Source organism: Anolis carolinensis, chromosome 4, assembly GCF_035594765.1.
Source record: "Anolis carolinensis isolate JA03-04 chromosome 4, rAnoCar3.1.pri, whole genome shotgun sequence".
In the NCBI taxonomy this organism is placed as follows: domain Eukaryota; kingdom Metazoa; phylum Chordata; class Lepidosauria; order Squamata; family Dactyloidae; genus Anolis; species Anolis carolinensis.
The window spans coordinates 170,860,396-170,872,602 of NC_085844.1; the positions used below are offsets into that span (position 1 = coordinate 170,860,396).

Below are 12,207 nucleotides of genomic sequence, written 5' to 3' on the forward strand. Positions count from 1 at the left end.
CCAGAATCAGAAACAGAACGCATACCTGGGACACTACACGAGCATGCAAAGCTGGACAGGGTTACAGTATATTCCACTGTCCTTTGAGAAAAATACGATGAGAAAAATAGAAAGTAGTCATATGAAATAAAGATCAATTATAGTATCAAAATTTAAAGCCAAGTTCTTTGCTTAAAATGCTACTTTTCACATGTCAACTAGTAGGGACTGAAACAATATTTAGTGTATGAAGATAACCCAGTATTTAGTAGAAATGGTGTGTTTGAAATCTGCAACTTCCAGAAAGATTTCTTAAGTTATTTGCCTTGTCCGTATAAGATACAGGAATACTTGCTGCTGGTTGCAGTGACATCTGTTGGAGAGGCAGTGTTCTGACTCTGCTTCAAGACAACCAACAGTCAACAGTCCTGGTTTTATTTTTGATTCTTAATAATCAGACTATTCTTCCCTTCCTTTCAGAGTTCTACATGTGAAAGACCCTGGAGATCTTTTTTTCCCCAATAGTTTCACAGAGTTGTCAGTTAAAGTCAACTGTGCATTAACACATGTGGCCATTTGTCAAATTCATACAAATATTTAGAAGATAATTATAATCTTTCTTTTCAACATATTTTATGGTGGTATTCTAGTTTTCTTCCAAAATGCATGGAAATACTGAAGACAGTATTTTAATCACGCAGCCTTAAGTGATTTCAAAAACATCCAGAACTGATCTTTCTTCCTTCATAACTATGGCAGGCTTTCAATCCATAGGGGGTTGAGAACATAGGCAGCAATTCAATCAGGGCATCACTGAAGAGAAACTACGGTAGCTTGATCAATAGAAAACATTGCCCCGGTGGCACAATGGGTTAAACCCATGTGCCGGCAGGACTGATGACTTGAAGGTTGGGTTGCTGACCTGAAGATTACCAGTTCGAGTCCAACCCGGGGAGAGCATGGATAAGCTCTCTCGATCAGCTCCAGCTCCATGCGGGGACATGAGAGAAGTCTCCCACAAGGATGGTAAAAAGATCAAAACATCCGGACATCCCCTGGGCAACATCCTTGCAGACGGCCAATTCTCTCACACCAGAAACAACTTGCAATTTCTTAAGTCACTCCTGACACACACACACACAAATAGAAAATGCCACACTTTGCCTCAGTTCCCACATTTCTAACGTTACAGTGACTCAAATATGCATAGCATTTCCTGGGCTCTCAAAAAGCATCCAGGATAGGTTTCGGTTAGGGATAGAAAATATGCATAAAAATAACAGTAGATGCCAAAAGGTAATGAATGGTAGATTGTATTGAATATTATGTGTCTGCTGTTAAACAAATGATGTATAACGAATGTATTGAATTATGATAAAAATTTAATTGGCACAACTATGGAAGACAGAACAAATACCTAGTATGGAAAAATTGCTTAATAGAGTACTGGATATTATGAACATGGACTTATTAACACACAAAAATAGCACAGTATAGAATATCAAGTAATAGAACTGACTGGAAACCGCTGATAGATTACCTGCAAAAAGAGAAAATAAGTGTCTATATAAAGCTTAATTAAGGGAAATCCCTAGGGTGGATTTATAAAAGTAAACGTAGTGTAATTTATACAACTACAGAAGACAAAATAAATGGGAAGAGGGAAAACAAATAGGACCGCATCTCAGGCTCTGGAAGTAACAGGAATAAAATAGCAACTGTTTGTCTTTGTCCTTTTTTTGTTTTTGCTTTTTTGCTCCCCCTCTTTTCCTACCCCCGGCATCCCCTTTCCCCCCACACTATTTAAGACAATTGTTTATGTGTTTTTATTTTATCGAGAAAAGACAATTTTTATGGTAATAAGAATTATGTCAAGGTGCTTATAAACTGCACAATAAAAATGATATATATATTTTTAAAGGATAGGTTTTGCTTGCCGATTTGAAGAACAACAGCAATTTGATGCCACATTTGATATGACAGAAGGCTTTCTTGATAGCAGCTTCCAAAGTATGGAACTTTCTGCCAAGGGAGAAAAGGCTGATTCCATCCACCGTTGTCATTTCACTGGCAGGCAGCTAACATTTTTATTCAGGTGAGGATTGTTCTTTTTCTTTGTTTTTTGTTTTATTTGCAAATGACCGGTTTTTTATAGACGAACGCTACATGCTCTTATAAATAAGCTTTTAAATTTCCTTTCGCTTAAGAATATTTTAAGACTATAATTGATTATGTCTTTAATGTTCTAAGAGATGAGAGGCTTTTATTTGTGTCTGCCTTTTAAAATCTTGTAAGCTGCCTCGGGAGAAAAGCCTAATAAAAATCAAATTGAATAAACAAACAGAAGTCCCACACAAGTTATGTGATGTCACTTCTGATTTTATTTTTGGTGACTTTTTGGCTTGTTTGGTGAGTTTGAGAGGGCAAAACCATTGTGTTTTGCAGTAGTTTTAAGCATCCCTAGTAAGATAGTGGAGTAGATTTACCATTTTGGATATGGGTCTTGGGAAGTTTTTGAAGTTGCAAAAATGGGTCTGGGTCCCTGGGAGGAGCTGTGAGATAATGAAACCATGTCTGCCCTTGCAAATGAAATATAGGAGGGATTTTCAAGTGATTTTGTTCTATTGTACTTGAAATCTGGGGACTAAAATGTTTTATTTGGAGGGCAGAATTCCCACTGAGGGGCAATGCCTTCATAGGGACCTCTTGGGCCTAAAGTCTGCACTTTCCCCAGCTCTGCATTACAGGAAGAACAGCAACAACAATAACAGCCACAAGTACAAAAAAAGGTAATCAAGAATGTGAATGACAGTCTATAATGAAACCATAGCATTTTTTTTCCTTTTCCCATGGTAGAGAATTTGCTGTTTTCATGTCAAATCTATTTTCTTCACCTGCCCTCTCATTCTTTCTCTCTCCATCATCTCTGTTAGTTTCTTTAACATGTTGTATTTGGTTTTGAATGAGTAAATAACAACTCCCTGAGACACGTTTTCTTCTCTTTGGGGTTTTCCTGTTGTTCCTCACACACACAATAACTCACCCTCTGTATAAATGTCTTCCTCTTCAATTTCCTCAGAACTTGATTTCTGGGGTTCTTTGTAAGGTGGTGGCAACTTCATGGGAGGTGGGGCACCACTTTTCTTCAAAAAAGAAACAAAAGAAACATCCAAATGTTTTTTTAAAAAACTTATAAACACACAATGCATCTTTGAACCTGTTCAGAAGAGAACAATATATAAAATAGCTTAGTGAAGAAAAATATTGATTGTAAGCATACATATTAAAACAATGATGGTTGCTTTGGACTTGCATGATAGCATGTATTGAAAGAATTTTTTTGATGAGATTTGAATTACTTTAAAAATAAAGACATATTTTGGTACACTTTTACTTGCTTTATACAAATTTAACAGCCACTGTAGACTAGACTATTTTATACAGATTTTAGTGCTGGATATATATTCCAAATTGTTCAGTTAATTTCCCTTACCTCACAGAAGTAAATACACCTTCGATAATGATGCATAAAGGGGTTCATCTTGGGCCAAAAGAAAAAGTTCAGGGTTTCTGCAGGAGACACCTTTATTCATCTGTTTCTCTGGCTCCAAGCAACTTACTGATTCTAGAGCTACAGCTTCCATTATGTGCAACTGAACTGCATACAATCACAGTGCTAATAGCAAGATGCACTTTAGCAAACAAATTGTGTGGACTCATGAGGTAGCAGAAATGGCCGGAAACCCATTTTTATATAAGAGAGAATAATTGTCTGGGGGTCACATGCAATTTTCAGAAAGATAGTTCTCCATTGCCCAAACAGTAAAAGCAGTAACATGATATATACTTTGCAACTTGATATGTACTTTTCTAATCTTTCTGAACATTCTAATTTCCTTTTAAGTATCAATTATTCTAATCAGTGAAATGGGATGGAAACTAAATGCAAAAACTAAAAAAGGCTGTAAAAAGATAGCAGTATCTTTTTTTCCAAATCTTTTTTATTAAGTTTTGACATATTAGTGTACATATATACATAAAGATTGTGCACACAGATATACCAGGGAGAGGAAAACGTACAAGGAGAAAAGAAGAAAAGAGAAAAAAAAAGAGAGAGAAAAAAGAAAAAAAACCCAACAAGAATAACAAACACATTAAATCACAAAACAAGTTTAAAAATTGGTGGTTTGACTTCCACATCTCTGGCGAAATGGATCTATCTTTCTCTAATGGTTGATTATTTCATCTGTGGCCACACTCGTTTCTTCCTTCTCAGTTTCTGCTGTTCATTCTCTTCTTCCTCCTTTCGGTGGGGGTTTCAGTCTGTTCTTACTTCAGATATAGTGTTCAGTTTTTACATTGAACTTGAATAGTTCAATTCCCTATTACGTATTTTTAAATTCCAGGTATTTTTCTATCTGTTGCCAATTTGTCTCTTTTCTTGGCCTGCCCTGAGTTTTTGCTATAATGTAAGTTAATCTGTCCATATTTTTTATTTCGGCAACTTTAATAAGCCAGTCTTCTTTCTTGGGGGTTTCTTTTTGTTTCCAAAGTCTGGCATAGGTCATTCTTGCCGCGGTAGTTAAATACGTCATTAGTTTCTCTTCATTCTGATCTTGAGATTCTGTAAAGATTCCTAATAGATACAATTCTGGGAGCTTTTTTAATTTTCTATTTAACATTTTTTGTATTATCTCGTGTACCCTAGTCCAATACTCTTTAGCTTTTTTACATTCCCACCATATGTGGTGGAATGTCCCTTCTTTTTTATCGCATTTCCAGCATTTGTAATTATTAGTTTTATTAATCATTCCTAGTTTTTTAGTTTTTCTCCTTTAATTGATACGCGTATGTGAATTTTAATTTCCTGCCCCAACAAGCCTCCCATTCCTCCATTAGAATAGGTCTTCCTATATCTTTGGACCATTTAGTCGTATTACTTTTCACTAGTTCCATCTCTGTGTTCCATTCTAATAGAATTTTATATATTTTTGAAATTAGTCGGCCTTCTGAAAATAATATTTTATCCCATAGATTGTTTTTCCCCATGAATCCCTTTACTTTATCTTTTTTGTAATATTCCCTTAGTTGGCCGAATTGTAGCCATGTGATGTTAAGTTGTTCTTCTTTTAGTTCTTGCTGAGATTTTAGTATAGGCTCCTGTCCTTGCCACTTTATTAAATCTGCATATTTGGGCCATTGTGACCATCCTAAAAGTCTCCTTTGGACTGCCTCCATGGGCGAAATCCAAGTCGGAGTTTTACTATACATTCTTAATTTATACTTATTCCAGGTTTTTATCAGGGCTGCTCTAATGAAATGGTTGCTAAAAATTTTCTCAATTCTAGTTTTATTGTACCATAGATATGCGTGCCAGCCGGCCCGTAAGTCGAATCCTTCTAACGTCAAAATTTTCCTATTTTTTAACTGAATCCAATCTTTTATCCAAATTAGGTTACTGGCTTCATAGTATGTTTTTAAGTCCGGCATAGCTAATCCACCCCTTTTTTTTATCATCTATTAAGTTTATCCTTTTTATTCTGGGTTTCTTCCCCTGCCATATAAATTTGCTCAGGTCTTTATTCCATGCTATAAAGTTTTTCTGGGATCTTAATATGGGCAAACATTGAAACAAGAACAACATTTTCGGGAGGATAGTCATTTTCACTGCTGAGATTCTGCCCCAAAGGGAGAGTTTTAAATTTTTCCAAACCTCTAAATCCTTTTTTATGTTTTTCCAAATTTTTTCGTAATTATTTTTTAATAACTGGGAATTTTTTGGGGAAAGATTTATACCTAAATATTTTATTTTGGTAGTTATTTCTATGCCTAATTTCTTTGAAATTAACACTTGTTTTTTCTTATTTATATTCTTTGTGAGGGCTTTTGTTTTATTTATGTTAATTTTAAAGCCAGAGATTTCACCATACTCTTTAATGGTCGCAATCCATTTTTCCCCTTTGTTAATCGGGTCTTCAATAAAACATATCAGATCATCTGCATAAGCCTGTACCTTATATTGTATTCCTTGGATCTTTGTTCCCTGTAGATCTTTATTGCTTCTAATATTAGTTAGTAAGGTTTCTAGGGTCATAATAAAGATTAAGGGTGAGAGAGGGCATCCCTGGCGGGTTCCTTTTTCAATTTCTATGGTTTCTGTTTCTCTTCCATTAATCATAATCTTTGCTTTTTGATTTTGGTATATTGCCTCTATTGAGTTTTGGAAGTAAAATCCCATATCGAGTTCCTGTATTAACAATTTGAAGTAATCCCAATTGACCCTATCAAACGCCTTCTCAGCGTCAATTGCCAAGAATAAGATTTCAGTTTGGCTGTGGGTTTCATAGTATTCTAATAAATCTATTACTAGTCTTATGTTGCCTTTGATATTCCTATTGGGGAGAAATCCTGATTGCTCTTCCTTTATCCAATTTCTCAAGAATGCTTTTAATCTTTCCACTATTATATTTGAGAAAATTTTATAGTCAACGTTTAATAATGAGATAGGTCTGTAGTTTTTTATTTCTTCTGGGTTGGAATTCTCTTTATGTATTACAGTAATCCGGGCCTCCTTCCAAGATTCAGGCATTATTTTCTGCTCCCTTATTGTATTCATTATTCTATAAAGGTGAGGTGTCAGTTCCTTCTCGAAGGTCTTATAATAAACTGCTGTGAGACCATCTGGTCCCGGAGATTTGGACCCATCTAACCTTCTAATGGCTTCTTGTATTTCTTTTTTAGAAATTTCTTTATTCAGATATTCTCTCTCCCCTTCAGTAATTTTTTGTAATTTTAGCTTTCCAAGGTAACTTGTTATTTTCTCCTTTTCTATTGAATCTTTCTCATATAGTGATTTATAGTATTTTGCGAATTGTTTTAAAATGTCTTCCTCGTAGTAATGATATTTTTCCCCTACTTTTATTCTATTTATATAAGTGTCTTCTCTTTTTTTCCTTAATTTCCTTGAGAGCCATCTTCCCGGTTTATTCGCATTTTCAAAGTGTGTTTGCTTTATATAATTCATTTGTTTGGCTCTTTCTTCCATTTCTAGGTAGTCTCTCTTTTTTTGTGTCAATTCCAACTTTTGTAACAATTCTAGATCTTTAGGTTTTAATTTTAATTCTCTTTCAATTTTTGAAATTTCGTCAATTATAGGTTGAATAAGACTAAATTTTTCCCTTTTTTTCCGGGCTCCTTGTTGAACAAAGTAGCCTCTCATGCAGGCCTTACTGGCATCCCATACTATATGTAGAGGGGTTTCTTGGTTGTCATTTATTTTGAAAAAATCTTCCACGAGCTTTCTGTTCCTTTCTATATCTTCTTTCTTTTTCAATAAGTTATTATCCAATTTCCATTTCCAGCATTTTTCCTTCTGATTTAATATTAATTCTATGGGATTGTGATCAGCATTGATTCTTGGTAAAATTAAAGTCTTTTTAACTAATGGAGATAATGATTTAGAAACCCAAAACATGTCTATGCGTGACCAGCTTTTATTTTTCGCTGAGAAAAAAGTAAAGTCTCTTTCTTTCTCATGATGTGTCCTCCATACATCGTCTAAATCATATTCCTCTTTAAAATTTCTGAATTCTTTTGATATGAGACCTTTATATTTTTTATCTCTAATTTTCCTACCCGGGTTTCTTTCTATTTCACTATTCATCACCCCATTAAAGTCCCCCATCAGAATTATTTTGTCAAATTCTTTATCGTACATTAGTTCCTTTAGTTTTTTTTCACAAATTTTGATTTAGTGTCGTTTGGGGCGTATATATTTATTACCAGAATATTTAAGTTTTCTATATTGATTGTTATTCCTAGTATTCTACCTTCCGTATCTTTGAACGTCTGCTGGGCTTGCAATTTGGAGTTAACGTATATGACTACCCCTCTTTTCTTTTGTGTGCATGAGGAGTAGAATTCCTGACCTAATTTAGGTTGGGCTAGGTATTTGGCTTGATCATGTCTTATGTGTGTCTCTTGCAGAGAAATTATGTCATAGTCTGTTTTCTTGAGGTAATTATATACTTTATTTCTTTTCTGGGGTAAGTTAAGACCGTTCACATTGTTACTATAAATCTTCAGATGTCTTCTCATACTATATCTTCTCTTTTTTCGTTTTCAGCCCTTCCTTCTTCTTCTTCTGAGGGGAGAGAGTGCTCTATCTCATCCTCTTTTTCCTCTTCTTCTGTCGTATCCTCTGGCCTTTCTTCTTGATTTCCTTGACCTTTCCTTAGTTTGGTTTGGTGGTCTGGGAAGAAGTACTCCTCGTCCTTTTGGGGGGGGGGGGTCTTGCTTGTAGTTTGTAAGTTCTTGGTTGTTCCTCCTCATCTGATTCATGTCTCTCTTCTAGATCTTTTTTCAATTTTTTGTAGAAGTTACGCGCTTTCGCTTCGGAGGTGATCCAATACTTCTCTCCCTTATATGTGGTCATAAGTCCCTCTGTCTTCTCCCATCTAAATCTTATTTTATATTTCTTTAATTCTTCTACTAGGAATTGATATTTTCTTCTTTTGTTTAAGGTCTCAGTCGGATACTCTTTCAGGACCACTATTTTCTCTCCTTTGAAAGTTATTGTTTTTGTATTGTTGATTCTTAAGATCTCGTCTCTATAAATCTTTTTTGTAAAGTTCACAATAACATCCCTTGGTGTTTTGTTCCTTTTTGCGTAATTTGTATTAATTCTATATATTCTGTCAGTTCTGTCCTCCGCTTCGTCTGTTGAGCAGTTCAGAATGTTCGCTATGATTTCAATTATTCTTCTTCTAATGTTCTCTTTTGCCTCCTCCCATACATTCCTGAATCTTAGTTGGTATTCTAGTTCTTTTGATTCAAATTGTTCTTGTTTCTCTTTGATTTTAGAGGTTTCAAAGTCCAACTTATCTACTTCTTTTTGGAATTTATCCTGTGTTTTTCTGATTTCCGTCTTTTCCAATTTTAATTCTTTTAATTCTTGGTTTATCGTCCCAATTTCCTGTTTCATAGTCTTTAATTCCTCTTTAATTTCCTTCTTAAAGTCAAGCATTTGCTCCTGTGCTAGCTTTTGGTATGCATCTTGTTTCTCTTGCATCCTCTGCAATTCCTTTAGGATTATATCCGTCATGTCTCTTATATTGGGTTCTTCCGAAATAGATGCTCTTTTTTGTGTCAACTTAGAATCTCTCTCTCTCTTAGTTTATACGCCATTAATCCTTTGGTTTACACTTATTTCCAATGGGAAAAGAGTTTTGTTGTATTTATTTTTATTTTATTTTTTTCCCCTTTCTCCTTCCCTTCCCTTTAAATCCCTTTTTTCCCTTTCTTTCTTTCTTTCTTTCTTTCTTTCTTTCTTTCTTCTTCTTCCCTTTCCTCCCCCTCCAAAATAAGGGTACGGGCTAAGGGGAATTAATCCGCTCAATGATTAGAGTCAGGCTTATACCCCTTAGGCTATATGTTCCATTAAATGTTTCAGATAGTTCTAGATGGTCCCATTGTTTCTTTTAAAACGCGACACGTGTTTCCAGATAACCCCTAGTCTTCTTCGTTGATAGGCATTATTAAAGATTTGAATTCACTGATGTAAGTCCCAAATAATAATAATAATGATAAAGAAAAAAAAACAAACCAAAGGAAAAAAAAGGGAAGCGAGTATTCAGTTCAGGAGGGGAGTGAGGGATTTTCAAAAATTAAATTGTTAGTTGTTAGTACTGACCCTAAAGGATTATGTGTCCTTCCGCAATGCTCTGAGTTGACAGCAGGGGTCTCTCTTTTCCCTTAATATCCTTGGTCTCCGTCTGCATTCAGCACCCCCTTCTCCCTCGCCCTCGCTCTCTCGCCCCACTCTCGCGTTGTCTCTCCTGAGATTACGGTTCTCTCATTGTTTCCCGCGTTGCTTCCTCTCTTCCTTCCTCTCCAAGCCCCAAGCTTAGATTCCGCTCTCGGATCCTTCTCCCTTTAGATCTGCCCTCAGTGCTCCGCCCTTCTCTGTCTCCGAGGCCACTCTGTGTGTGGCGTTTTCAAGGTCAGTAGTTGCCTGTCGCCATTTTAATGTCTCTTTTAGTGTCTCATCAGTCTTTTAGATGTTTTGGGTATTTATCTATATAGTATTTTTCAATATATATTTTTTGAATTCTAGGGTATCTTGGTCCCAAAGGTTGCTTTATAAGTCGTTTTATGATCCCTCTCTGGGCTCTTGGGCTCTTGGTTATCTCCTTTTGTAAAAAAAAAATGCTTATTTTAACCCAGAGAGTTTCTTCCCTGATTTAATTTAGCATGAATTACAGGTTGTAAACCGCTCCCACCGCTCCGTCTCATAGAATAGTATCCCAGATTTAGTGGGGGTTTCTCTCCATCTATTCGAGTAAGGTCTCTTACCCTTCGCCAGTGGTGTTCCTTCTCTCCAGAAGCTTTCTTGGATCGAGTCCAGTTCGTAATAATTTGATGTGTGTGGGCAGGGGAAATGCCGAAGTTAAGGCTCCGGTTCGCCTATACGCGGTTCGCCATTCCCTGGGGCCAGCCACTCCCGGGTCTTTTTAGAGAGTCTCCCTTGGGGGGGGACCCCCTCTATAGACCATCGGGTGGTGCCCTGGGATCCGCAGTCTCCTCGTATCTATCCACGATGGAGAGGGAGCTGATTGCTCTACCCAACCGCTTTGTATAGGCAGGTCCCTGATAGAGACTTCAGAGGACCCGACTCCCCGCTATGATCCACACACCGGAAGTATCTTATCTGAAACTGACTTTCAAAATTAAGATGTACACAGGTGTACACAAAACAAATCTGATACAGTTGATAGAAAGTGTATTTTTTTAAAAATCCAGACAGGGTAGCTATCTATTTGATAAAAAGCTTCCTAACGACAAAATTATGCTACAATGGCATTTTATCCAAAGGAGATGTTTTTGATCACAATAGTAATAAAGCGAAACTTTGGAGCAGAAAAAGTCAGGATGTTAATGTACTATATACTTCTAACATGGCATAAGTATGTGTCCGTATATTGTTAAGAAAGTGGTGCTCCATTTATTCAACTCTTGAGAAGATTCACCTGCTTGTGCAAGATTTTCATGCTAAGTTAGGATCTCAACAGAATCCAAGCCTAAGTACTTAGGGCAATGTCCTAAGCCCAGTTTTGAATGAATATATGTGACAAAGTTGTTCTCCTCTACCCAACTATTTCCAGAGGGTTTTCTGGCCTTTTGAATCAAATTTTGAAGGCAGCAAGAAAGAGGAATCATCTGACTTTAATTCCATGGTCCTGTGGTCATACTACGGCATACCCCCAGATCCCTGCCTTCCTGCATTTCCACAGCTCCATAATTTAAAAAAATATTTTAAAAAGCAATTGCACAGTTCTAGCTATTGTTAATTATTTTTAAAAGACAAATATTACTGTAAAGTAACAAAATTAACAGTGCAGGAATAGCAAAAGGGAGGGGATATGGGAAAGGAGAATCCCACTTCCTGACATCACTTCACTCAGGGCATGCAGACAGAGAAGTAGAATGGTTTTATCATACTAGGTAGGTGATGGGAACATTGTGGGATTGGCGGCTACTGTTGGCTTTTGCCTGTCACTACCAAGAGATGGGTTAATCACAGCGAGAAGGCAGACCAGCAGCATGACAAACATTGCATTCTGCAATAAGGACTAACACTAAAGGTGATGGACCTGCTTCAATGTCACTTTGTTTGTCTCCCAAGAGCAATGAAGTCCCGCACTATTACTTTTCTACCCTCATTCAAATATAGTTTTTATAAGCATTGTGAAAATGATCTTTTTGATCTTTTCTTGAGATAGAGGGGAAATAAGGTTTTGTTTTGTTTGAAGTATGGCTTCCAAAAGTTGGAAATTAATCCCTTTCATGAATTATTTTCTTCTCCAGCTGGAGAGACTGGGTTTAGCTCAGGTTTTCCCCTGGCATTAAGTCTAATTGTGTCCGACTCTGGGAGCTGGTGCCCGTCTCCATTTCTAAGCCAAAGAGCTGGCATTGTCCGTAAACGCCTCCAAGTCATGTGGCCAGCATGACTGCATGGAATGCTGTTACCTTTCCACCAGAGCAGTACCTATTGATCTACTCACATTTGCATGTTTTCAAACTGCTAGGTTGGCAGAAGCTGGGGCTAACAGCTGGAACTCATTGCGCTCCCTGGATTCGAACCGCCAACCTTTTGGTCAACAAGTTCAGCAGCTCAGCAGTTTAACCCGTTGTGACACCAAGGGCTCCAGCTCTATGGGGACAAACCCT

General features: G+C 36.7%; 1 protein-coding gene across 3 annotated transcripts in view; it reads right to left on the reverse strand.

The window, feature by feature from the left end:
* Nucleotides 1-12,207, reverse strand: part of patj (PATJ crumbs cell polarity complex component) — a 222,948-nt gene that overhangs the window by 104,219 nt on the left and 106,522 nt on the right. For all 3 annotated transcript variants that reach the window (XM_008109348.3, XM_062979565.1, XM_008109353.3), the window contains one exon: nt 3,023-3,122. In XM_008109348.3, coding sequence (XP_008107555.2) covers nt 3,023-3,122 — 100 coding nt within the window. The remainder of the gene's footprint in view (nt 1-3,022; nt 3,123-12,207) is intronic.